The 27,279-nt window shown below is 43.0% G+C and overlaps 1 protein-coding gene across 2 annotated transcripts; it reads right to left on the minus strand.

Annotated features, from left to right (window-relative positions):
- Positions 1 to 26,975, minus strand: pex3 (peroxisomal biogenesis factor 3). 2 transcript variants are annotated; one of them, XM_055639139.1, is made up of 13 exons: positions 26,656 to 26,883; positions 25,252 to 25,352; positions 25,026 to 25,157; positions 24,082 to 24,163; positions 22,186 to 22,229; positions 19,298 to 19,422; positions 14,849 to 14,915; positions 11,787 to 11,841; positions 9,725 to 9,893; positions 7,087 to 7,157; positions 5,190 to 5,312; positions 4,244 to 4,340; positions 1 to 528 (listed from the first exon to the last, which is right to left on the minus strand). In XM_055639139.1, exons 3-13 carry the CDS (start codon positions 25,030 to 25,032, stop codon positions 436 to 438), a joined length of 933 nt encoding a protein of 310 aa, XP_055495114.1. In that variant the 5' UTR covers positions 25,033 to 25,157; positions 25,252 to 25,352; positions 26,656 to 26,883; the 3' UTR covers positions 1 to 435. The 2 variants fall into 2 exon arrangements, with proteins under 2 accessions (XP_055495114.1, XP_055495113.1); XM_055639138.1 differs by lacking the exon at positions 25,252 to 25,352 and having other exon boundaries at positions 26,656 to 26,975.
- Positions 26,976 to 27,279: the final 304 nt, after the last annotated feature.

Raw genomic sequence — 27,279 nt, forward strand, 5'->3', positions numbered from 1 at the left:
TTGAGATTAAAAATTTCCTTAGTGCTTTAATGCTGTACAATAAATTTAGAACAAGTATTTTCTAAAATTAAGAAACCAAAATGATAAGAGCAAAGGGGTGCCACCCAGCAGTACATTCCAATCTAGATTGAAACATATATGCTCACACACACATACTGCAGTAAACATACATAACCCCACAATCCCAGATCCAATCTATACAGCTTATAATGTACAGTACACCGATACAAATAACAGGTTGGTACAAAATATTTACAGGTATAGTAATGCGATTGTTTCCAGTAAGATTCAGTAAAAGACAATGGCAAACAGCCATTAGAGCCAGAATGTTGATGAAAGGCACACGCCTCTGCTGTACGGAGAGGATCTGAGCTGCAAACAATTTGTGCCGTGACAAGCAAGAGTTGAAGTTGGGCTCAATTGCCCCTCACTTGCTCACTGGATTCGCATTGCCAGCTGCTGGGGGGAGCTGAATGCTTCATAGATGTTGGCAGCAAAGTCCTTTACCTGGTCCATCAGCAGCAGATCCTGGACACAAGTCGAATCAGACAGTCAGCAACATTGCATTTACACACCCACCCATTTAGCCCAAGAAAGCATCCAGAGAGAGGTCTTCAGAGAGACACAGACAGGCATCAGTGACTGTGAGAAGAAGGGGGAGGGAGGGTGAAGAGGAGAGGGAGGGAGTGCTGGGGATGAGGGGGAATGGAGGATAGGGATAGGAAGAGGGATGGTGAGGTAATGGAGGAGGGGAGGGGGAAGAGAGAGGAGGGGAGGGAGGGGGTGATGGGAGGAAGCAGAGGAGAGCTGGGGGAGGGTGGGGAGAGGGAGGATAATGGAGGAGGTAAGTAGGGAACTGAAGGAGAGTGAGATGCGTTCACATTGAACCTACGTTTTTACATGTTTTTGCCACGTCAGCGCAGTTGCAGGCTATGAGTCAGTGGTAGAATATTGCGTTGGGGGAGCAGGCCTCCCGTGTGACAGGGACCCAACGAGTCCCACTTGGTAGAGTATACAATAAATGTGGGATGCGAAGGAACAGAGAGATTTGTGGGTGCAAGTCCACACTTCACTGAAAGTGGCCACACGGGTATATAGGGTGGTTGGTAAAGGAGGCATATGACATACTTACTGTCTTAGGTCAGGGCATAGAATTTAAAAGTTGGTATATAATATTTCATCTTTAGAAAACGCTGGTTAGGCCGCATGTTTGCAGTTCTAATAGGCAAGATGTGATTGCGCTGGGAGAGTATAAAGGAGATTCACCAGGATGTTGCCTGGGTTATGTTGAAATATTGGCTGTGCTAGGGTATTTTTCACTAGAGCAAAGGAGGCAGAGGTATGACCTGATGCAGGTAGATACAACTAGAAGAGATAAAGATTGTGTAGATGTAAAGGTATCAAAAAAAAGTTTTATAGAGTTTTATAGGGGAACATTTGATTTGCAGATTTAATAATGTGGAATTTACTGCCAGGGAGTGGGGAGCTGGGGACTGGAATCAGATGCAATCACTCCTTGTAAGGGGAACGATAGGCTCTTGAATAGGCAAGGCATAGAAGGATGTTGAAGAGGAGTAGAACACTGAAACAGAACATACCCCCATGTCCCATGTTTCTACAGCTATATTAATAGCAAAAGGATAACGAGGGATAAAGTTGGTCCATTAGAGAGTCAGAGTGGACAGCTATCTGCAGAGCCAAAAGAGATGGGGGAGATATTGAACAATTTCTTTTCTTCGGTATTCACCAAGGAGAAGGATATTGAATTATGTGAGGTAAGGGAAACAAGTAGAGTAGCTATGGAAACTATGAGGATCAAAGAAGAGGAAGTACTGACACTTTTGAGAAATATAAAACTGGATAAGTCTCCAGGTCCGGACAGGCTATTCCCTAGGACATTGAGGGAAGTTAGTGTAGAAATAGCAGGGGTTATGACAGAAATATTTCAAATGTCATTAGAAACGGGAATAGTGCCGGAGGATTGGCGTACTGCGCATGTTGTTCCATAGTTTAAAAAGGGGTCTAAGAGTAAACCTAGCAATTATAGACCTGTTAGTTTGACGTCAGTGGTGGGAAAATTAATGCAAAGGATACTTAGAGATAATATATATATAAACATCTGGATAAACAGGGTCTGATTAGGAACAGTCAACATGGATTTGTGTCTGGAAGGTCATGTTTGACTAATCTTCTGGAATTTTTTGAAGAGGTTACTTGGGAAATTGATGAGGGTAAAGCAGTGGATGTTGTATATATGGACTTCAGTAAGGCCTTTGACAAGGTTCATCACAGAAGGTTCGTTAAGATGGTTGGGTATTAATGGTGGAGTAGCAAGATGGATTCAACCGTGGCTGAATGGGAGATGCCAGAGAGTAATGGTGGATGGTTTGTCAGGTTGGAGGCCAGTGACTAGTGGGGTGCCACAGGGATCTGTGTTGGGTCCACTGTTGTTTGTCATGTACATCAATGATCTGGATGATGGTGTGGTAAAATGGATTAGTAAGTATGCAGATGATACTAAGATAGGTGGGGTTGTGGATAATGAAGTAGATATTCAAAGTCTACAGAGAGATTTATGCCAGTTGGAAGAGTGGGCTGAAAGACGGCAGATGGAGTTTAATGCTGATAAGTGTGAGGTGCTACATCTTGGCAGGACAAATCAAAATAGGACGTACATGGTAAATGGTAGGGAATTGAATAATGCAGGTGAACAGAGGGATCTGGGAATAACTGTGCACAGTTCCCTGAAAGTGGAATCTCATGTAGATAGGGTGGTAAAGGAAGCTTGTGGTGTGCTGGCCTTTGAGAAGTTGGGATGTAATGTTAAAATTGTACAAGGCATTGGTGAGGCCAATTTTGGAGTATGGTGTACAATTTTGGTCGCCTAATTATAGGAAGGATGTCAACAAAATAGAGAGAGTACAGAGGAGATTTACTAGAATGTTGCCTGGGTTTCAGCAAGTAAGTTACAGAGAAAGGTTGAACAAGTTAGGGCTTTATTCTTTGGAGCGCAGAAGGTTAAGGGGGGACTTGATAGAGGTCTTTAAAATGATGAGAGGGATAGACAGTTGACGTGGATAAGCTTTTCCCACTGAGAGTAGGGAAGATTCAAACAAGGGGACATGACTTGAGAATTAAGGGACAGAAGTTTAGGGGTAACACGAGGGGGAACTTCTTTACTCAGAGAGTGGTGGCTGTGTGGAATGAGCTTCCAGTGAAGGTGGTGGAGGCAGGTTCATTTTTATCATTTAAAAATAAATTGGATAGTTATATGGACGGGAAAGGAATGGAGGGTTATGGTCTGAACGCAGGTGTATGGGACTAGGGGAGAATACGTGTTCGGCACGGACTAGAAGGGTCGAGATGGCCTGTTTCCGTGCTGTAATTGTTATATGGTTATTATATGGTCTTTGGAGAAAAGGAATAGGTAGCGTTTCGGGTCGAGATCCTTCTCCAAAGATGTTGCCTGACCCATTGAATTAGTGCAGCATTTTGTATGTATCCCCGTTGATGACTGGTGCTCAGCTTTCGCCGGCACCTAGGGGGTTAACCGACAGCCACTGGATAAGGCAAGAGGTGCAGCTGATGGTCCCCGGCCCATCGGGGAACGGGTTCCTCAGTTGGAGCAGAGTCGAGCTGGAGTTAGCGCTTCTTCTTCGCGCTGGCTGTAAGCCTCGGGCCACCACTGCTCCGGGCCAGTGCCCCGTCAGTCCAGGGTCATACCGGACATCTCCGGCCACCCCCGAACAGGGATGGGACACTCGGGAGGGGACGGTAGTGAGACTCCACTCACAAATCTGCCTCCTGGGGCTCGCCCCTGTATAATAACCCTGTATAACCCGGGAGGGCAGCCCGTGTGAGAATGGAACCCATACACTTAGGCTGAGGGAGACCGGACTGTGATTCATTAGATTGTCACTCCTGAGATTTCTGCATGGACTAGTGGAGAAGGGAGAAATAGTGTCGCTAACTCCAGTAGCAATTCAACAGTTCTTACAGCGCCGGAGACCTGGTTCGGTCCTGACTATGGATGAAACGCAGGTCTGTATACACACAGCACATTAGCTGCCAAGAATGTTTTTCTCGAGTGACTTATGACTTGGGCATGCACAGTCGGAATACCGAACTCACTTTTGTAGATGAAGGGGAGAAGCTGGCAAGCTGTGCTGGGTAAACTATTAAAGCAAAGAGACAGTAGGGACTGAAGAAGCAAAGAAAATTCACAAAAACAGCTGTTTCTCACCTGAACAAAATGGCTAGGAGTCTCGCTGCAGGTCGAATGTATCTGCCCATTAATAATGGGGATGATCTTCGCGAGGGGAAGTTTAGCATCGGATAAGCTGCATGGTTGGGGAAAAAGGTGAAAGATAAAAGGTCAGTCTCCTGGCAAAATCAATGCTACAATGGACCTTGGTGCAACAAGTGCAGTGCATGCCTCCTAACAGCCTTGCAGAAATTGTGTCCAGCTCATTGCAAATCACTGTAAACACTTCACCTTCTCCCCTTTGATTCTTTGCCAATCCTTTTTAAGGCCCTGTCCCACTTTCCCGAGTTACTCAAGAATTCTCCCGAGTTTTCCCCTTGATTCACACTTAGAGAATTACGGTAATAGCCAGCCGTAGATACTCGGGGCTATTTTTTTTTTGCTCGTGGTCATTTTTCAACAATCTTAAAAAACGTCCCGACTTACCGGATGCCCCGAGTACCTACGGCTGACATTACGAGCCCCTACAACATATCTATGGACTTCTACGGCCTCGCTACGGACATTCTCCGAGTTTGAATCAAGTGGAAAACTCGGGAGAATTCGTGAATAACTCGGGAAAGCGGGACAGGGCCTTAAATCAGTACTCGCTGGTTGATTCTGAAGCCAGTAGAAACCTCTACTCCATCAAAATGCCTCAAGATTTTGGGCACTTCATTTAAAAAACCCCAAATTTGCTGCTCAAAGGAGGGCAATACAAACTTCTACACACAATTGTTCATCTCCAGTAACACTCCTGCAAACCATCTCAGTGCCTTCTCCAACCCTTTAGGAAAGGATGCCCAGAATGGAGAATAATACTGATAAGAATTTAGCACTGCTCGTTTGTTTTGCAAAAAGGATTTGAATGGAGGTGTCTCTGCAGAATTAGTCACAATTATATTTAACAACAAATGAGGTGTATGCTGTAGATTGACAAACTGACCTGTTGATCTTTCCATTTTGAGTCATTGCCTCTTCCATAGGCTTGAAAAACTCTGCCATATTATCCAGCAATCGGCTAAATCCTCGATTCAAACAGGAATTTAGAACTGTGCTGAAGTCTGTGCTGTAACATTTACACAAAGTGACAGTTAACAATCACATATTGTGGTAATTATTATTCAGTAAACAGTAAAAATCAGTGTGATAATGCAGCAGATAGAAGTATCGCTGAGGAGTGGAATTGAGAAAGTTCCCTCCAAATCCCTACGTCTCCTCCAAACACCAACTATACTCTTCACAAATGCCATGTTCTTCTGAGCTGCAAATTCTACTCTCTTGATCATCCCCAAATTTAATTATTCCACCATTATCATGGGATAATTAATAGAGTTAGAGTTAAATCTTGTCTTTACATGCAAAATGTTATTAAAATCAGAAACTATTATAAGAAAGCGTTTTTCTGCCAATTACATAGTGCATTTAACAGAACATAATTATTTAGGTTAAATGGGATTAGAAACTTTCGTGCTAACTTCCTAGTCACCTTGGTACAGGCCCAAAGCAATTGGCAGGGCATTCGTCAATTGAGCTGAAGTGATTCTATTTCAACTCAACACACACTTCAAGGAAAGAAAAGTAGAAGGTTATTTCACCTCTACAGGCAACTATCCCAACACAATCCTGGCAGGCTTCCCTCAGTTTACTTACTCTTTCACCCCAATTGCTTGAGGGTATCTAATACACCGCAGCTGGTTATGCACAACACACAAAGATCCATTTACACATCAGTCCCGTATGAGCAGACCCACACCTGGCTCTGAGTAAGAAATGTCCCATTTTGAAAATCCTCACATCTTTCAAATTCCTTGAATGTCTAACGTTTCACTACCCCTACAAGTCTCCTCTAAACACCAACATAATACTCTTCACAAGCACCATGACCTTCTGAGATCTGCAAATTCCACACTTGATCATCCCCAAATTTATTTATTCCACCACTAACAAAGTGCCTCCAGCTGTCAAGACCATAAGCTCTGGAATTCCCTCCATCTCTCACCCTCCTTCACGGTGCTCCTTAAAATCTATCTCCTTCATCAAACGTTTTGCCTTTCAGCTCCTTATCTGAACTCTGCCAAATGTAGACTGATTGGGCTCCAGCAAAGCAGCTAGGAGTGTCGCAACCCCCCACCCACCCCACCCCCCAAACCCCTAGGTTAAAGGCATTAGTCTCTCAAATTAATTCCGTAATGCGATTGTCACTGTCAAGGCCAGCATTTATTGCCCATCTCCAACAGGCCCAGAGACAAGGCCATATGTCCTCCCAAATCTACTCCTCCACTCAGTGAAATCATGGCTGATCTGCTCTTTGCTTTATCTCTGGTTTCATTCTTTTTCTTCATAGTACTTTTTTTCCTTAAATACTTTGAGCTATCTTGGCCTTGCATGTCTCAACCTCCATAGCTCCCTGGAGTACAGTATTTCAAAATATTGCAACCCCCACAGAAAATATTCCTCCTCGTCTATGTTTTACGTGGGTGACTCAATCTGAAAGCATATTTCCCAGTTTGACATTTCCACAAGACCATCTCACCATAATAACCCAGTCAAACACACCCACCCAGAACTTTACAATTCAATGAGATCACTTCTTGTTCTTCTAAACTCGAATCATCAGAAACATAACTTGTTCAATCATTCCTCACAAGACCATCGCTTTATTAAAAAAAAACACTCAAGTGAAACTCCTCATTACCGTCGCCAACACAAATATCCCTTCTCAAGCACCTTTCAGGTTGGGTCCTCCAAATCCTGTACCAATGCAGTAACTCCCTCAAGCCACATATAAATATAACAAGACTAGAAACGTCAAGCTCTTTTCATTGTTCTATCATACAGACCTTTCCAGCATATCTCTGGTTTCATTAAGAATTCTGAGGGTGGTTAAATCTTTTTCTGTCAAACCAGAAGCCTGTAAGAAGAAAACGATTTAGAAATTCCTGTAATAAATTGTGCATCAAACTACGCTCTTCAGCTCACACCAACTCCAAATAATGAGAGAGAAAAAAAACAAAAACTGTTGAGCAAACTCAGTTGATTGAACAGAATCTATGGAGGCAAAGGGACAGTCAACAGACCCTGCATCAGGAATGAGTAGTGAGAACGCATAGTCAGTATAAAGAGAAAGAGGGTTGGGAGGCAGCGGGTGGCAGATGATAAGATGGAACCAGGTGATAGCGGCACAGTGGTGCAGAGTGACTTAAACTTCCCCAATATTGACTGGGACAGTGCAAAAGGCTCTGGGTATAAAGTAAATACTGTGGCACTGTGATAGAGTTGCTGCCTTACAGCGCCGGAAACCTGGGTTTGATCTTGACTATGGATACTGCCTGTACGGACTTTGTATGTTCTTCCCGTGATCGCCTAGGATTTCTCTGGGTGCTCCGGTTTCCTCACACATTCCAAAAATGTGCAGGTTAATTGGCTCGGGGGGGGGGGGGGGGGGGGGGGGGGGGTGCAAAGGGCCTGTTCTCTATCTCCGCACTGTATCTCTAAAATCTGAAGGCATGGAGGAGTAACAGAATTTGGGAAAATCATTGAGAGAAGGCCGAGGAGAGGCAGATCAGTGTGGGAATGTGAAGGAGTGTTGAAGTGGGTGTCAAGAGCTCGAAATGGACATTGCAGACAGAGCGCAGGTACTCTGTAAATAGTCGCTTAGCTATGCTTGGTCTCACTAATGTAGAGTAGGCGGCATCAATAGTACTGGATGAGGTTGGAGGAGATGCATGCCCCTATCTCCACTGGAAGGGCTGTTTAGGGCTCTGGATGCTGGTAACAGGTGGTGTTGGGCCCAGTGTTGTGCCTCCTACGGTTGCAGGGTTGAGAGCAGAAATCCAGGCAATTGCAGAACATGAGCGAGGGCTCCATCAGGCACAGTAGAAGGGAAGCAACATTTTATGAAAAGGAAGATATTGCAGACGTCCTGGAACAGACAACTTCATCTTGGAAGCAGACACGACAGAGAGGTAGAATCTGTGAGAAAGTGATGGCACACTTGCAAGAGACCAGATGGGAGCTCATAATAAAGATAACTGTGGGAATCAATGGCTTTATAGTAAATGTCAGTAGGTAATTTGGCTCATTGGATGGAAATAGAGATCGAAAAAGAAGTGTTGTGCACAGTGAAAAATTGTGTTTAGTGTGCTATCCAAGCAAATCATACTACACAAGTATTATCAGATAGTGCATAGAGAAAATAAGCAGATATCAGAATATAGTTACAGATAAAGTGCAGATGAAAAACAAATGCAAAAACAGTAATGAGGTACACTGGAAGACTGGGAATTGATTCCTAGAATATGAGGGGTCGTTTTAAGAGTCTGAGAACAGTGAGGAAGAAGCTTTTCTTGAATCTTGTGCTACATGCTTGTAAGTTTTTATTTAGTCGACTGCCTGGCAGGAACCAGAAATAAAGAGAATGACCAGGGTGTGAGTGGTACCTGACTATGGAGGCTGCTTTCCCAAAGCACTGGTGGAGATGATCAGGTGGGAGAGGTAGAGAGTGCAGTGATGGAGGTTGGTCTGTGTGATTTGTCTGCGTTCACAACTCTTTGTAAATTGTTGCTGTCTTGAGCAAAGCAGTTACCACACCAAGATGTGATGCATCTATGTGGGATGCTCTCCACAGTACATAGGCAGCACCAATGCAGCCACTAATGTAGCAGAGAAAGAGTCGGGGAGTGGTGTCAGCATAGGTTTGGAACAGTTCTTGTTCCATTTGTCCATTGTTGGCTATATTTTGCAGCCAACAAAATACCAGGCATACCTAGGCCAAATGCAATACTCCCATAACTGTGTAGCCAAATGCTGCTCTAACTCAGTTTTATGAGTTTTAGATGACACCAGTGTAGTGGGCCAAATCTTAAACAATGTTTGTTTTTTACCTTTTAGTTATATCATAGGGCACTTCTTTCTGGTGCTGGATGGCAAGTTAAACAGAGCAATCCTTAGCCTAATCAAGGTTAGTAATTCAAATTTCTCACAACTGGTGAGTGTTCAATGGCCCAGCTGGTAAAGCCATTGTCACACAGCTCCAGAGAACCAGGTTCAATCCTGATATCCAGTGCAGTTTGTATGTTCTCCCTGTGACTGTGTGGTTTCCTCCAGGTGCTCCAGTTTCCAGCCACATCCTAAAGACATGCAGGCTGGTAGGTCAATTGGCTGCCATCAATTGCCCCTGGTGTGTGGGTGAGTTTTATAATCTTGGTAAGAATGTGGGGAGAATAAAATAGGTGCCTGATAGTTGGTACAGTCTGTGGCTCCAAGCACCTGTTTCCGTACTGTTAAACTCTAAGGGAATTCCTTCCATCGTGCTGGGAAATTGGCAACAGGTCAAGGATTCCCCGGAAGGCTCAGGGTAGTTGGGAAGGGTAATGCCCAATGACAAAGCATGAGGGCAAGGAAATGCTTTTCAGTGTAATCAGTGCCACAAGTGATACTCAATTGCAAAGCAGACTTGTTTGCAGAATCAAGCCTTACCTGGGAGGTCAAGGTGGCTTCCTCATCGGGAATTAAATACCAACACAATGGGGATTTGTTTGCGATTATCACGGACTCACTGGAGTTGCAGGGATGCTCCACCTGTTCCCGGATCTCACCCAGATATTTCTCCAGCTCTTGCAGCGACACACTCTGTTTCAGTGACAAACTGTGTGGAGAAATGGGTTGGCCATTAGCAATCACACTGCATCATAGGAACAACAAAGCCAGTAAATACACGACTCGATCACAGCAAATACGGCACAAAAGCAGGACATTCAACCAAAAAGATCGGTTACTGATACTCAAGCTCTGCACAATCATAATATTGTATTGTTCTCTCCCTTGTGTAATAACTCCGTTGCACTTTACATAATTTACAGGCTATTCACCTAAACCCCATGTGCTTGTTTCATGTTCTCTCTGCCGTCTGCAATATGTTACCTATGAATTCTTGAGAGGATTTGTGAATGGTCACAGATCCTGGTATCTGTCTCCTTCCTCCCTCCAGCCCAACCCACCCAAGCCCTGCATTACCTCAACTTTAGCCTTCACTGCAGCCCCAGACAGCTCAAGCTTTCTAATGCCACACACGTTTCTTAGCTACTATGCTCATAAATCTTTGTTCCACCGTTGCCTGGATGTGCTTTTTGTGAAGCAATTGCTAAAACGATGAGCTTTGTGGAATACAAGCAGGTATGCAAAGCCAAAGGTGCACACTATAACGCTCGTAGCCTGGGAGCAGCAACAATGGTTTCTGTAGTGAGCCTAACTGAGTGGAATTCCAGAATAGCATTACCATAACCTATTTCACATAACATAGAAGAATACAGCACAACTACCGGCCCTTTGGCCTACAATGTCAAATTAAACTAATCCCATGTACCTAACTAAAAGCTTTTTAAAAGCCACTATTGTACACTGGCTGCACATTCTCCAGCACTATTGTACACTGGTTGAATTATATGTGGCCCTTGTGGTTAAGGGGATCAGAGGGTATGGAGAGAAGGCAGGTACGGGATACTGAGTTGGATGATCAGCCATGATCATATTGAATGGCGGTGCAGGCTCGAAGGGCCGAATGGCCTACTCCTGCACCTAATTTCTATGTTTCTATTCCATGCACCCACCGCTCTGCGTCTAAAATACTTGCCCCGTGCATCTCCTTTAAACTTTATCCCTCTGACCTTAAATATATGCCTTCTTGTATTTGAAATTTCCACCTGGGGGAAAAAATTTGACTGTCTATGGCTCCTATAATTTAAAATACTTCTTTCAGATCTTCTTCAACTTGCAACACTCAGAGAAAAACAGTCCAGGTTTGTCCAACCTCTCCTAATATAGCAATTGCATTTGGTTTTACTGCACCCCCCCACCCTCCGTCAGTCTGAAGAAGTGTTTTGGCCCGAAACGTTGCCCATTTCCATCGCTCCATAGATGCTGCTGCACCCACTGAGTTTCTCCAGCACTTTTGTCTACCTTCGATTTTCCAGCATCTGCAGTTCCTTCTTAAACACTCTCCTAATAACCAATACCCTCTAATCCAGTCAACTTCCTGATAAACAAGCCACTACATCCTTCCTGTAAGGAGGCAACCAGAACTGCATACAATACTCCAAATGTGGTCTAACCAGTGTTTTATTAAGCTGCAACATGATTTCCTGAGTCTTATACTCAATGCCCTGGCTGATGAAGGTAAGCATACTACACACCTTAGTTACCACTCAATCTACATGTGTTGCTACTTTCAGGGAGCTATGTGCTTGTACATTGATGGTTTCAGATTCTGTTTTGCATCCCCACCCCACCTTCCCCCATCCCAAGCCCTCTATGAATGACCGCTCCCACACAACAGTAGCACACCTACGTTGTAATATGCTAACAGGAAAGGGAATAGTATCAGTTGCTATGTGCGCAATAAATAAATCGCATCAGAGCCTGGAAGTGTCCAACCAATAATTTCCATGGCAGTTAAACCAAATGCAGTTGCTATTGCAGAAAAGTCTACATTCAGCAATAGTCAGAAAATTAAGCAGAATAGTGGCAGGACCAGGACATTTACCTTCCAATCACATTCTGTACAGCTTTCTTCACCACTGTTATAAGTTCATTCAAACCTAAAATAGAATTAGGTGGAAGAAGAAGCAAAAAAAAAAAACTGCGATTAGAAGTTTGCGAGAAACAAACGGGCTGCTGTGAAGTGTTAGAGCCAGGAGGCAGCTCTCCCAGCACCAGTTGCTTTCATAGAATATAGAACTGCACAGTTCAGGAACAGGCCCTTCAGTCTGCAATGACTGTGCAAATATGTAAAGTTAATCTCCTCTGCCTTGGTTACAACTCTACTAGTGTAGCACAACACCTCATACTTGTTTGGATTAAATTCCACCTGCCATTTCTCTTCTCATATCAGTAACTGATCTAAATCCTGCTGTATTATTTGACATCTTTCCTGTTTGGGGGAACGGCTCCTTTCCTTGTGCACATGACACTCAAGTCCCATCGCTGCACCCAGAAGATGCAGTTTAAAATACTTTTTTTTTTTTTTAAACAGCGTGGGAGGTGCCTGGAAAACACTGCCATGGAGGTGGTAGAAGCAGATATAACAGATACATGAACAGGCATGGACAATGAATCGAAGGACATAGAACATGTACAGGGATATAAGGATTATTTTAAATTGGTTTTGTGGTCGACAGACATCATGGACTGATGGGCATGTTCTTGTGCTGTATTGTTCAATGGTTAATGTTCAAGTCAGGCATCGCCTGTTCTTACCAAGATATAGACTCTGACCTCGAAGTGAAGAGATTGAGGAGAACAGGCCTTGCACTCACTGGAGCATGAAAAGTGGAAAGATGCTGTCAATTAAACAAACTCAAATGGGCTTGAGCGGACAGATGACGTGAGTTGCTGCCAGATACAGCATGGAAACAGGCTCTTCGGCCCAGGCAGTCCATGCTGACTATCTATACTATATACTATCTATACTATACTATATACTATACTATACTATCGGTCAACCACTAGTGACCACCCAGTTGGTCCAGTTTAGCCTATTCCTTCCCAACAAACTTAGCACTTTTCTCTTTCAAATAACATCAAATCCCTTCACTGAATTTGCATGCACTACTCAGGTGATGACAGCGACTCAATTAAAGAAATATCTTCTTCACTTCAATGGTTCTTTTGCAAATCATCTTAAATTTGTATTACTGGCAAGGAACACAAGGAAGCAGTGTCCCTGCACAAGATTTTTCCTCTCTCACGTCCCAAATTATGAGTCTTCTGCTGCTTGCCAGCTTGCTTTAAATAAAAATTCATTCACAGGATGTGTACTTTTCTGCTAATGGCTGCATTATCCCTCGTCACTGCCAGAGGAGACAGTTAAGAGTCAACCACATTGGTAGGTACATCGATCAGACTGAGCAAGTACAAAGTCCCCTGAAGAACATCGGCATGATGGCACAGCAGTAGAGCTAATGCCTTATAGAGTCAGAGACCCGGATTCGATCCTGTCTACAGGTACTGTACGTATGGAGTTTGTACATTCTCCCCGTGGCCTGTGTGGGTTTTTCTCCGAGATCTTCAGTTTCCTTCCACACTCCAAAGATGTACAGGTTTGTAGGTTAATTGGCTTGATATAAATGTAAAAGTGTCCCTGGTGATATAAATGTAGTGTTAATGTGCAGGGATCGCTGGTCAGTGTGAACTTGGTGGGCCGAAGAGCCTGTATCTCCAAACTAAACATGAATGAAGTATGACTCTTTCATGATCTTCAGGCAATTTCATGTAATTATGAATTCCCAATTTACTTAATTAAACTAAAATTCTCCATCTGCCATGGTGGGAGCAAACTCTTGTCGCGAGATCAACGGTCCAGAACTCAGGCAGGCATTGAGTAAATGAAGAAACTCAGCGGGTGAGGCATCTATGGAGAGAAGGAATAGGTGACATTTCGGGTCGAGACCCGAAACGTCGTCTATTCCTTCTCTCGATAGATGCTGCCTCACCCGCAGAGTTCCTATAGATATTTTATATATTTTTTGTTCATGGAATGTGGTTTTCATTGTTTCATGGGGATACCATCTACCGTAATTACTCCCGATCATTTTAACAGGTAGTGAGATACCACATTGGTGGTGGATCTGGAGACAGAGTCAAGACAAGGTAGGACATCAGTAATTCAGATGACGTTTTAATGGCAACCCAGTGAGGTCATGATTAGCATAAATAATAATGCGCTTTTCTATTCCTCATCCACTATGGGGGAATTAAATTAATTCCTTCAGTAACGTAACCACAATGCCACTGTTCCTTATCCAATTCTGAACTCTCGGCTTGCTGCCAGCTATTTAATCCAGGAGATTCCAGTAACGAATGGCATCCATCCTTTTCCATGATCATCCTGATGATGTGATGACCACAGAGTAACGCCACAAGGTAATAAATCACACTGCAATATTGACATCCATTTGGTCTGGTTGCAATGACGCAGAGAAGCTGGTGCTGGTGGCAATTTGCTGCTCTGCAGGCTACACTGTTTTTGTTTTCAGAGACATTTTTAGTGGGAACGACTCTTGCCGGAAAGCCAACGACAATTCTAAAGCTGGTTTGATAAGCCGTAAATGAACTTTAATTTGCATATGGAGTTAGAATTACTGTGATAACCTTTCCCATTCTGAACAATGTTAGATTTCCTCAGACTTGCTTTTAACATTTACATTCCAGCTTCTCATTTAATGCCTTTGATAAATTCCAATTTTTATTTTACTGTCAGTGCAATGACTCAAATGCCACTGATAATTACAGCAAAAAAAACAAAAAAACTACTGGATGAGCAGAGTGGGTCACCGCCAGTTTTGCTGTGTGAGAATCTGCCAATCTAGCTGATCAACCAACCTGTTCCCTGTGTTGTTATTAAACATCTGAGCATTGAATTCAGTCCTGTTTAGAGTGAATTAATGTCTCAGAGCCTGATGTATATTTGTGGGCATCTTTATCCAAAGCCGATGGTGAACAGTGAACCTTTGTGTACTCGTGAAATGTGTCAGACATTGTATCTTGGTTAGTACTTGAAGGTATAAAGGAGGCTTTGTGCACGACAAAAATAACAATTATGCTTACCATCTCCAAGTAGGTGCTCTATACTGGACAGGTACTGTTGCTGCACGTCAGGAGGTGCTAATGGTGTCTACAACACAAGAGACAAAGTGAGCGACAACAGTAACAGTGACTGCCAACAGGCCAGAGTGATAGTTCTATTTACACTGCTAGAACAAGTCAGAACACCTTGAAGGGATATCCTTCTTGCTCCAGGTACAATCAATCACCTCAGAGATTCATGTTAAGTGCTGTTCAATGGGCACATAGCTAGAACATCACGCAGGATGAACAAACTGTTTTGGGGGCAGTCTGTGTTAGCTGTGACTGAGTAGTTCCTCATTTCTTCTAATAACATGTCTTGTCTGCAAATCAGAAGATTATCAGTTCAAGGAGTCCTCAGAGACTTGACGGCAAAATGGCATTTTGCTGTGGTTCAGAAGAGATGTGAAACTGATGTACCTTTCTACTCCCCGACAGAGATGCAAAAAATCCCACAGAATTATTTAGTAACTGAGCGCAGAGCTTCCTCTGGGGTCCTGGACAGCATACATCCCTCAGTAGTTAACTATAAAAAGGATTACTTGGTCATTGTCACCCATGAGAGCTAGCTCAGTCATGCAGCATGAAAACTGCCCCTTCGACCCAACAAGTCCATGCCTTATCAACAAGCATTTATTTACACTAATCCTATGTTAATCCCATTTTTTTACTCTCCCTACATTTACTTCAATTTCCTCCAGATTGTACTTCACTGGTGATAAATTATTATGTATTTCAAGAGAGAATTAGATGTAGACCAAAGTGCTGGAGAAACTCAGCGGGTGCAGCAGCATCTATGGAGCGATGGAAATAGCAACGTTTCGGACCGGAATGTCTGAAGAAGGGTTACGTCCCGAAACGTTGCCTATTTCCTTCGCTCCATAGATGCTGCCGCACCCGCTGAGTTTCTCCAGCACTTTTGTCTACCTTCAATTTTCCAGCATCTGCAGTTCCTTCTTGAGAATTAGATTTAGCTCTTAGGGCTAACGGAATCAGGGATATTGGGAAAAAGCCAGAACGGGGTACTGAATTTAGATGATCAGCCATGATCATATTGAATGGCGGTGCTGGCTCGAATGGACGAATGGCCTACTCCTGCACCTATTTTCTATGTTTCTATGTGCTTGGGATGTGAGAAGTGGAAGTGGAAACTGAAGCACTCAGGAAAAGCCACGCGGTCACAGGGAGAACCACCAAGGCCGCACAGGTGTATAAGGTAGCGGCTCCAACAGCTGCACCACAATGCCGGCCCTACAGAGCTTTCCGATATTCTGTAATATCATGCAAGCAACGTTTTCAATGTAAGTCTATCTTCATCTCGCTATGCCTGGGATATTATGAGATGTCCTTGCAAGTTCAACAATGGGCAGCATGGTGGCGCAGCAGGAGATTTGCTGCCAGACCCATGTTTGATCCTGACTATAGGTGCGTCTGTACAAAATTTATATGCTCTCCCAATGACCACACTTCAAAGACGTACAGGTTTTTCTGGCAAGGCAAGGCAACTTTATTTATATAGCACATTTCATACACGAGGCAGACTCAAAGTGCTTCACATAAAAACAAGTCATACAATAAAATGTAATAATAAAATGAAATAAAATAGAAGAATTAAAAGAAAAGAAAAGCAAAATTAAAAATGCATTATAAAAAGTGCAAAAGTTAAAAGTGCAATGTAGTTAAGATTTAGATGAAAGCTAAAGTAAACATAAAAGTTTTCAGTCTTGTTTTAAAAGTGGTCAAAGTTGAGGCAAGTCTTAAATCTTCAGGAAGTTTATTCCAGCTATTTGTTGCATAGTAACTAAATCCTGCTTCCCCATGTTTTGTATTTACTCTGGGAATCACTAACAGATTGGTTTCAGAAGATCTTAGCGGTCTAGAAGGCTTATATAGTGGAAGCATGTCAGTGATATACTTTGGTCCAAAACCATGTAGTGATTTATAGGTGAGCAGCAGGATTTTGAAATCAATTCTCTGACATACAGGGAGCCAATGTAAGGATTTAAGAATTGGTGTAATGTGTTCAAATTTTTTGGTCTTTGTTAGAACTCTAGCAACAGCGTTCTGAACAAGCTGTAGCTGCCTGACAGTTTTTTTCGGAAGACCTGCAAGGAGACCGTTACAATAATCTAGCCTACTAGTAATAAAGGCATGTACAAGTTTTTCTAAGTCTTGAGCTGACATGAGTCCTCTTAATCTTGCTACGTTTTTGAGGTGATAGTAGGCCGATTTTGTTACTGATTTGATGTGACTGTCGAAATGTAAATCTGAATCCATAATAACCCCAAGATTTCTGGCTTTGTTAGAAGTTTTCAGGGACAGAGAGTGAAGGCGTTGGGTTACTTTAAGCCTTTCTTTTTTAGCACCAAAAACAATTATCTCCGTTTTGTCCTTATTTAGTTGGAGGAAATTTTGGCACATCCAGTCTTTGACTTGCTCAATGCACTGGCACAGCAGATCTATGGGGCGATAGTCATTTGGTGATAGCGCTACATAGATTTGAATGTCATCTGCATAGCAGTGGTGGTCAATATTATTATTTCGCATGATTTGCCCTAGTGGGAGCATGTACATGTTGAATAAAGAGGGCCCTAAGATCGAACCTTGCGGGACTCCACACGTCACGTTGGTTGGTTCTGATACAAAGTCGCCAATGGAAACAAAATAGTTCCTATCTTGTAGATATGACCTGAACCAACTTAAGACTGTGCCTGAAAGCCCCACCCATTTTTCCAATCTGTCCAAAAGTATTGAGTGATCAACAGTGTCGAATGCAGCACTGAGGTCTAATAGCATTAATATTGAAACTTTGTCAGAGTCTGTGTTAAGACGGATGTAATTTACAACTTTAATAAGGGCGGTCTCGGTGCTATGAAGAGGTCGAAATCCTGACTGGAAGTTGCCGTAGCAGCCAGTTGAAGCCAGGAAGTGATTAAGTTGCCGGAGGACAACTTTCTCAATGATTTTACTTATGAAAGATAGGTTAGATATTGGTCTATAGTTGTTAATAAGAGGCATCTAGGTTCTGCTTTTTTTAAAAGAGGTTTAATAACTGCAGTTTTCAAGGCTTTTGGGAAATTGCCTGATTGACGAGAGCTGTTAACTATTTGCAGTATGCAGTATGGTAGGTTGAATGGTTTCGGTAAAAATTGTAAATTGTCCCTCGTGTTTAGGATAACGCTAGTGTACTGGGATCGCTGATTGGTACGGACTCGGAGGGCCGAAGGGCCTGTTTCTGCGCTGTATGTCTAAAGTACATAAAACTATAGTAGTCTGGGCTTGCATGTTTGACTAGTCAGGGCTAGGTTTGAATGTATTGTGGATTCCTAATCAAGTTTTGGTTTGGATTGTGAATGCTCGGCTCCGAGGTTAAGAAATGTAAGTGCCACTTACAACCGTTGCAATACAGAGGGGAACACAGGAAATAATATTTTTAATCTTGGAGAAACAAGAATGTGCAGAAACTGGAATATTCAGCTAAATCTGTAGAAAGATCCCAATCCGAAAAGCAATCTGTCCATTTTCTTCCATAGATGCTGCCTGATCTGCTCCAACATTTTGTCTGTGCTCTGTTTCTGAACCTCTACTTGTATGGTGCATGACATGTGTCTACCATCCTCTGGGTTCTGATGCCACCTTATGGCAATATTGATGTACTGCACGAGTTGTACATCTGAAACATCATTAATACTCAGAAGCAGGTCTATCATACAGTCATTCCTGATGCTACAAAAAAGAAAGTTGTTATAGAAGGACTTATTTTTGTACAGGCTCTTAGTGTATTATGCACCAATACCTAAACATGGGTGAAATGCTGGCCTCAAGTGCAAACAATCAGCGTCCATCATTACTGCAAAGCAACACAAAATGCTGGAAATACACATCAAGCCCATTAAAATTGCAACACCATTTTCTGCATTCAGACTGTCCATTGAAACCTTCCACAAAATGTCATGATCCAACATGATAAAGGTAAACATTCTCATACTCGTTTTAAATTCTTCCGGGCTTTTTCCCCCCACATATTCCACGACCCTCTGAGGATCTCAGCACTTATGACAGTAATGCTGTCCTCTCAAATTCATCATCCCACAATTAAAGCACTTGCCTTCCAGTGTCACGGTCCCAAGATCTTCAACTCCCTCCTTAAATGACTCCTCTGCCCTTACAATCCTTAAAAGACCACTCTCTTTAACAAAGCTTTTGGACACTTACCTTGCTCACATCTCAAGTGAATACATTTCAAACAACACTGCTGTGAAGTGGCTAGAATCAGTTCATTATGGTAAATGCAAGTTGTAGCTAGCCTATTTAGCCCCTTTTGGGATCTGCTGTGTACTGTAGGTATTTTCTATTTGTTGTAGGTCACTGTTATCCATGTTTGCTTTATTTAAAAAAAAAGTTGCTCTGCAGTTTCTCTCAGCAACTTACCGTGCCATTCTTGCCAACTGCTGCGTTGTCCAGGTAGATGTACCCTCCAATTATATTCAGTTGGACTCTTAAGAGGACAACCAGCATGCAAGTACTGTACACAGCTACGATGCTCCGACTGAAACCTCGGGAAAAGAAGGGGCAGTGGGTGAATGAACAAGAAACAGAGAAGATAAAAAGGGCTGAGTATCAGAGCCAAGAATGGGGAACTATACAGCACTGAACTATTAGAATATCAGTTCAAGGGCAACTTTACCATGACATAATTGGTGCACAACCTTTTATCCGGTGTTCCGGAAACCGAAAAATTGGTATCTTAGGGCAGCAGTAACCAAGGCTCTGAGTCTGTGAAGGCAGAATCAGTTCACGAGTATGTGGTAATGTAGCCTCATGAGCCGACTCAATTTGCACAATCAGCTTCCCCCCAAAAAACCCACAGCTCAAATTGTTAAAGCATTCTTTAAAAAAAAATTATTGAAACATGTAAAGCATGAGTGTTTTGTCCATCCCTGGGCAATTAATGGACAAACACAGTGGGTCCGGAATTGCAAAAAGCCTCAAGTCGATAAAATCCCTTCACCAACAACTTTAGAAAAATAGTTGGATTTTTCAGCAGTAATAGTGAATAATAATAATAATAATAATAGTGAAATTAAAGCTAAAATGAAACCAAATAAACACAAAATGCTGCTACAAACAGCAGTAGGCCTGACGATCTGGAACATTTTAGAACTCAGCAAAAAAAAAAGATCAAAATGGCAAGACGGAAAATTAGAGCTACACAAACAGAAAATAGTGTAAACATTGAGCAAGTCACAGAGCCTCTGTGAAAAGATAAATAGAGGGGACATTTCAGGTCAAAGATGAAGGTAGCCTGGCAAGACAAATAAAAAAACAAATTGTGAGAGCTTCCATAGACACTTTAAAGGGGAAAGTCAGCGTGAGAAAATGTGGATCCCTTTGACAAGATCTCACATGGGAGTCTAGCGCAAATGGTATCCAGGGTAAGTTAGCAAATTGGATCCAAAATTGGCTTGCAAAGGATGATGGTAAAGGGTTGTTTTTGCAATTGATTGCCTGTGACCTGTGGTGCCCCACAAGGATTAGTACTGGGACCCCTGCTGTTTGTAAAGTACATAAATGACTTGGATGTGGGCGTGGTAGGCAAAATCAGTATGTTTGTGGATGATATTGCACAGATTTGTGCAGTTGTTGATAGAGTGGAATGTTGTCTTTGGCTGTGAAGAGATATCAATGTGATTTTGAAATGGGGTTGAAAAAGGACAGGTGAAGCTTAATCCAGGATACCGCTAGGACATAGACCAATGGCAATCTAAGGAACCTGGAGTAGCTCAGCGGGTCAAGCAGCATCTCTGGAGAATCTGATACGGCACGGTGGCGCAGCAATAAAGTTGCTGCCTTACAGCGCTTGCAGCACCAGAGTCCAGGGATCGATCCCAACTACGGGCGCTGTCTGTACGGAGTTTGTATGTTCTCCCCATGGCCGCGTGGGTTTTCTCTGAGATCTTCAGTTTCCTCCCACACTCCAAAGACATACAGATTTGGAGGTTAATTGGCTTGGTATGTGTAAAGTTGCCCCAGTGTGTATGATAGTGTTAATGTGTGGGGATTGCTGGCCGAAGGTCTGTTTCCGCGCTGTATCTCTAAATTAAACTAAACGTGGATAGGTGATATTTTGGGTTGGGACCAATCTTCAGACTGTTTCTAATTTTATAAAGCCTTGGTGCAGTTCTGGTTACCATGCTATAGGATGGATGCGATAGCACTGGAGATGGTGAAAAGGAAATTCACCAGGCTGTTGCCTGAGATGGAGCAGTTCAGTTATGAGTAGGAAATGGAAAAGCTGGGTCAGTTCTTCATAGAGTGGAGGTGGTTTAGAGGGGTGTGTAAAATGATGAGGGTTACATTTTGGCCCACATCAGAGATAGGTAAAGCTGGAGGACAGAGGTTTAGAATAATGGTGAAGAGAGTTTCAGTTGAAATGAAGGAGACCTTCTTCACACAGAAAGTGTTAAGTAGCTGGAACGTCCTGCCTGTGAAAGTGATTGAAGCTGGATCACTGACAGTATGCAAGGAGTGTCCAGATGAACACTTGGATAGCCCTGGCATTGAAGGTGCTGGACCATGTAGTGAGTGATGGAATGAATACTGAAGGGTGCCCACTAGTCTGCATGGACAAGTTGAACCGAAAGGCCGGTTTCCATACTGTATGCTATCCCTTACAAAAACAAGAGTATTTAATGGGGAAAAAGGAAATGGCAGAGGAATCAAAACAATTACTTTGTGTAACTATTCACAGAGGACAAAGGAAAGTAATCAATTAAAACACTACTACTTAATGACGTTGGAAAGCCTGACACCTGGTAAAACATCAGAACATGATTAGCTACATTACAAAACTTTGAAAGAGAGTCAAAACTCTAGTTATCTTCTAAAATGTTATGGATTTTGGAACTGCTCCTGTGAATTAGTTGGCAACAAATGTGACCCCACTATTTTAAGGAAGGAGAGCAAATAAACAGGAAACTACCAACCAGTTAGCCCAACATCAGTCATAGAATGGAATATAATAAATAAAAAATGTAATAACAGATTACCTTGAAATGAATAGAACTGACCAGTCAACGTGGATTTATGCTAGGAAAATCACATTTAACTAATTTGCTGGGGTTTATTGACCATGATTAGTGGAATTAATAAAGGGGGGGGGGAGAGGGGTGAGAGATAAGTGGAGACAGTGCATGCATATTTGCAGATGGTCTATGAGAATTTGTTACAACACATCCTTAACAATCATTCTCATTCATGTTACCACATAAAATCACCCAATATACCCTAAAGCATTGCAGAACAGAAACAAAGCTTACTTATTATCCTGAGATCCTCCCAGATCTCCAACTTGTTAGCGGGTCTGCAAAAGAGGCAGAAAAACAAAACTGATTGGTAAAATATATGCAAGATTATAATTTTTCAGAGCCTTTCACTATCTTAAGATATGTCAAACTAGTGCTACCCAGTTAAATAGTCAGTGTATACACTCTCATAATGTAGGAATCGTGGCTGTCAATTTGTACAAGCAAGCTCCTACAATGATGAATGAGATCGACAATTTGCTTTCACGTTTATGGTGGAGAGATAAATATTTGTCACCAGGGTGACCCTGCTGCACATCTCCTCTCTGTGATTTTATTTGGCGAGTTACTGGTAATGGGGGAACGTGTTTAGAAGTTGGACTTTTGGTAGTGACTGTGATGATCAGGCAGACAATGAGCCTGTTTTAAGCAGGCTGAATCTACACAAACTGCAAGTAATAATGCATAGATAGACACAAAATGCTGCAGTGACTGGCTGAGGTACCCCTGCATATTGTGTCTATCTTTGGTATAAACCAGCATCTGCAATTTCTTCCTACACGTAATAATACATAGCCACTGCCACTGCACTATGACAGTGTTTTGCGCAAGATTCCAACGTCTGCAGTTCCTGATGTCTTTGTCCTCCTTTACATCAACTCAGTTAAGTGAGGTTAGGGTATCCTAGCACGCCACCACATTTAGAGAGATGCAATCAGTTAGTAAGTCAAAATAAGTTGCTCTTCATTATAGTGTCAAGTGTAACTTGTTCTTCAGAATATCTTTGAGTGCAAGGAAAAGCCATCACCTTATTTCATTTCAACACTCTCAGCCCAGTGTCCATGACTTTCCTTCACTAATCATTGCAGATATTAGTTCCCCTTTGCTTGAAAAGACACAAGGCGTCTGGAATAACTCAGCAGGTCAGTCAGCATCTTTGGAGAACATGGATAGATGACATTTTAGGCGGGGGCCCTTCTTCAGACTAATCTCTGACTGATCTCGCTGAGTTACTCAAGCACTTTGTGCCTTGTTTAGTACACCAGTATCTACAGTTCCTTGTGACTTCACCTTTGCTTAAACGTATTTTTCATAAGTTTACATTTACATTTAGGTGTCCTGTTCAATGCTTGTCCATGTATATCTTGAAGCAATATTCTAAATTAGCATAATCTAGCCAGATTAGTATTTCATAGTCATAGACATAATTTGGTTTTCCGTTAAACTGCTTTTATTTAAACCGTCTGCAATAAAATAGGCTATTTCAGGAAATCACTTGATGCCAAGGTTTGTGCTCAGCTTCAGCCACTTCCCACCAGGTATCCTAGGTCTCCATTCCCTTTTCTTTCAACTGTACAGAATACATATTTTTGTTATTCACCTTTACTCCTAGGATCCATCCTGTTGCTTTTTTTTTTTTTTTTACCACCCTCACCACTTCTGCAATGCTTGCCAATTGATTTTACAAAAACAGAAACTAGAATTATAGTCTAGATTAGAGATACAGTGTGGAAACAGGCCCTTCGGCCTACCGAGTCCATGCTGACCAGCAATCCCAGTAAGCTAACATTATTCCACATACTAAGGACCATATTCAATTTTTACCTAAGCCAATTAACCGACAAACATGTACGTATTTGGAGTGTGGGAGGGAACCGAAGGTCCGGGAGAAACCCCGCGGGGTCACGGAAAGAACGTACAAACTCTGTACAGACAGCACCCGTAGTCAGGATCAAACCCAGATCACTGGCGCTGTAAGGCAGCAACTCTACCGCTGCGCCACCATGCCGCTCAGCCAGCCCAGATCTGATCAGTACATTGTACTGGCTCAGAAATTCTCCACATACACAAGTGTTCCATTATTGCTATGTCACAACAACCATGGAAAAGGTTTTCCTCTTTCTATATTACCTGTTTTTTAGCAGACTTGTGAGACTTTCTGAATTAAGCTGTTGCATGATTGCTTCTCTCAAATTCGGCAGCATTGAGAGCACTGTTAAAGCAAAGACAATTAAGTATGAAGTGCCAGTCACCTTAATTATCATGACAAAGCTTTCCCACCCTGTTGGTATGTTTCTCTACATGTCTTCAAAATGTTGGTTGACCCAAGTCAAAAGCGATGGGCATAGACTGCGATTTATCATTGAATCCTACGGGATAATAAGTTTCGGTAATGTCTACAACAATTAAAAAGGTCATGCCGCTACGCCATTCGATCTTATGTTTTTAACCTATTGGCACATTATCAGCCAAGATGAAAGTTAAGGGGCTTTTCCCCCTCCCCAATAATTCATTTATTGGGTGGATACAGAAGAGGAATCACGTGCATTGTTTGAACATTCCTAATTGCTCTTAAAAATGTGGATGGTAAGTTGCAGTTATGAAACACAACACTCCATTAGACAGCATAAAGAAGGTGAACCGAAGGGCCTCTATCACTGTTGTTCAACTCTATGACTGTATTGGGATTTGGCAGATCAAGTGGTAATGGGTTACCTCTCCATGTAAAAGGTGGCCATTTCCTAGATGGTTGGGACAAACCAGTTGGAAATCACTCCACAGCCATCCTGCATTGCATCTTTAGGCGAGTGGTCTACGCTAACTCCAGTTATTGGCAAAAGTCCCCGGTCTCCCAGCACAGCCAATGGTCAACAACCTACATATTTAGTTGACATTATCTGAATGCAAACTTCAGCTTTTTTATACTCCTGGCAGCAAGTGTACCTGCAAAATTGACTCTCTATGTTGCCACGCTGGTTTCACAGATACAGCAGGCACTCTGAAGCACTCATTCATTTTATATTCCTTCAGGCTGCAAGAAAGAACTGCACAACATGGATAAGAGAAACTTTTACCTGTCATGTTGCAGGTTCGCTGGTTACTCTCAAAATGGTACTGACGCCTTGCCTGTGCAATGTACTCAGCTGCTTCTCGTTCTTGAAGATCCCGAATCTTTTTCTGTGCATATTTCCCCAATAGGTACACTCCTGGGAGTGAAACAAAGCTTGTTAATTAGGATTTATAAATCTGACATGAAAACAATATAAAGTATTTGACTTTTCCCAAAAGACGCTTCCAAACCTTTGAAGTCAATCAAATTTCAACAATGATCACATTTCTGATGTGCATCTTTGTTTGCATCTTGATAGAAATTCACTAATTCTGCTTTTGAAACTCCTATTCTGCATTAAAAAGAGAATTTCATCACTTTATTAATTTGAACATAGAACTGTACAGCACAGAAAAAGGTTCCTCAGCCCATAATTTGTGTGTCAAACATGCTGCCAAATTAAACAAATCCCTTCTGCCTGCATGTGTTCAAATGTTATTTGACATTTACTTCTCTGCTACTCCAGCTTGACTGCATGCAACATCCGATCTGAAATATCAATCTAGGTCTCAGTGCTGTTTTACATAGCAGAATTTCCAGATGCCATGGCAGAGGGGTGTTTAATGTTTGCCTGTGAGTGGTGGATGGAATAATGTCTTAGCCAGGTCAAAGACGAAAGGTTGGTTGATGATCTAAGGTAGCGAGGAGGTGAACACAACCCCTTCCTCATCAACAGAGCTGCTGTAGAGATGGTTGAGTTTCAGGCTTTTAAGCATCTGTACCCTACAATACCCTAACCTGGTCCATTCACATGGTTGCAATGATCAAGCAAGTGCATCAATATGTTTATTTTCTTAAGTGCCCGAAAAGGCTTGTCACTTTCCTCCCTTTCCCACCACTCACACTCTCTCCCCCTACCGCCCCACTCTCTCTTCCCTTCCCTATAGTACCCTCTCCCCCTTCCCACTAACTCTCCCCATCCCACACCCTCTGTCCGCATCCCACCCACTATCTCTTCCCCATCCCACCCACTATCTCTTCCCCATCCCACCCACTCTCTCTCCTCATCCCACACTTTATCTCCCCATCCCACTCTCTCCCCTATCCCATTCTCTCCCCATCCCACTCTCTCCCTATACAATATCTCTCGTCCAATCCGTCTCCCCATCCCAGTCTCTCTCCCCATCCCCCACTCTCTCTCTAACCCACTCTGTTTCCCCATTCTACTCTCTCTATCTCCCCATTCCACTCACTCCCCAATCCCACTCACTCTCCCTCCATAGAAACAAAGAAATTAGGTGCAGGAGTAGGCCATTCGACCCTTCGAGCCTGCACCGCCATTCAATATGATCATGGCTGATCATCCAACTCAGTATCCCGTACCTGCCTTCTATCCATACCCTCTGATCCCCTTAGCCACAAGGGCCACATCTAACTCCCTCTAAAATATAGCCAATGAACTGGCCTCAACTACCCTCTGTGGCAGAGAGTTCCAGAGATTCACCCTCTCTGTGTGAAAAAAGTTCTTCTCATCTCGGTTTTAAAGGATTCCCCCTTATCCTTAAGCTGTGACCCCTTGTCCTGGACTTCCCTTCCTCCATCATCCCTATCTATCTATCTCTCTCCCCCTCTGCCGCGGTATTTCTCCCCCTCACCTCCCACCAAGGCTCCGGTGTACAGGACTTTAACGCGGTGCCGCTTGACGAAGGCCCAAAGCGAGTGCAACATCCTGCACCCCAGAGCGGGGCTGTGGCCGGGTTGCGCGGTGAGGGGGAGCGGAAGTGACCGGCGCCGCGCTCCCGAGCTCCGGCTCCCCGCTCCGGGTTTAACACAGACCGAGGATCCGGATCCGACTCTATTACAGGCCGTGCGTACGTATCGCAGTTCTGATGGCTACAGATTACATCTACAAACATCGGTGGATTTGCTCCCAACAATTTCAACCGGGATTTACCGAGTGAACTGGAGTAAATTCGGCGATTATTTAAAATCCAGCTCCGGGTTTTTCTGCGCCACAACATAATATTCCCCCAAATGCCCAATGACCGCATCCTCCGACAAACGTTCCGCCTCCCAACATTTACACGCAACAAAAGGGAGTAAATCAACAATGAAGCATCAACCACGACATTGAGAGTGTCGTTTCTTACTCATGTTTAAAAAAATCAATAAAGGGGTCAGATTTGGGCAAGTATTTAGTGTTGGGGACAGTCCTCAACAGGAAAGTACGTCCCGCATCGGTCCGGGCGATAGTAAGGGTTTCCGGTTTCTGGTCCAAA

Source organism: Leucoraja erinacea, chromosome 8, assembly GCF_028641065.1.
Source record: "Leucoraja erinacea ecotype New England chromosome 8, Leri_hhj_1, whole genome shotgun sequence".
Lineage (NCBI taxonomy): Eukaryota > Metazoa > Chordata > Chondrichthyes > Rajiformes > Rajidae > Leucoraja > Leucoraja erinaceus.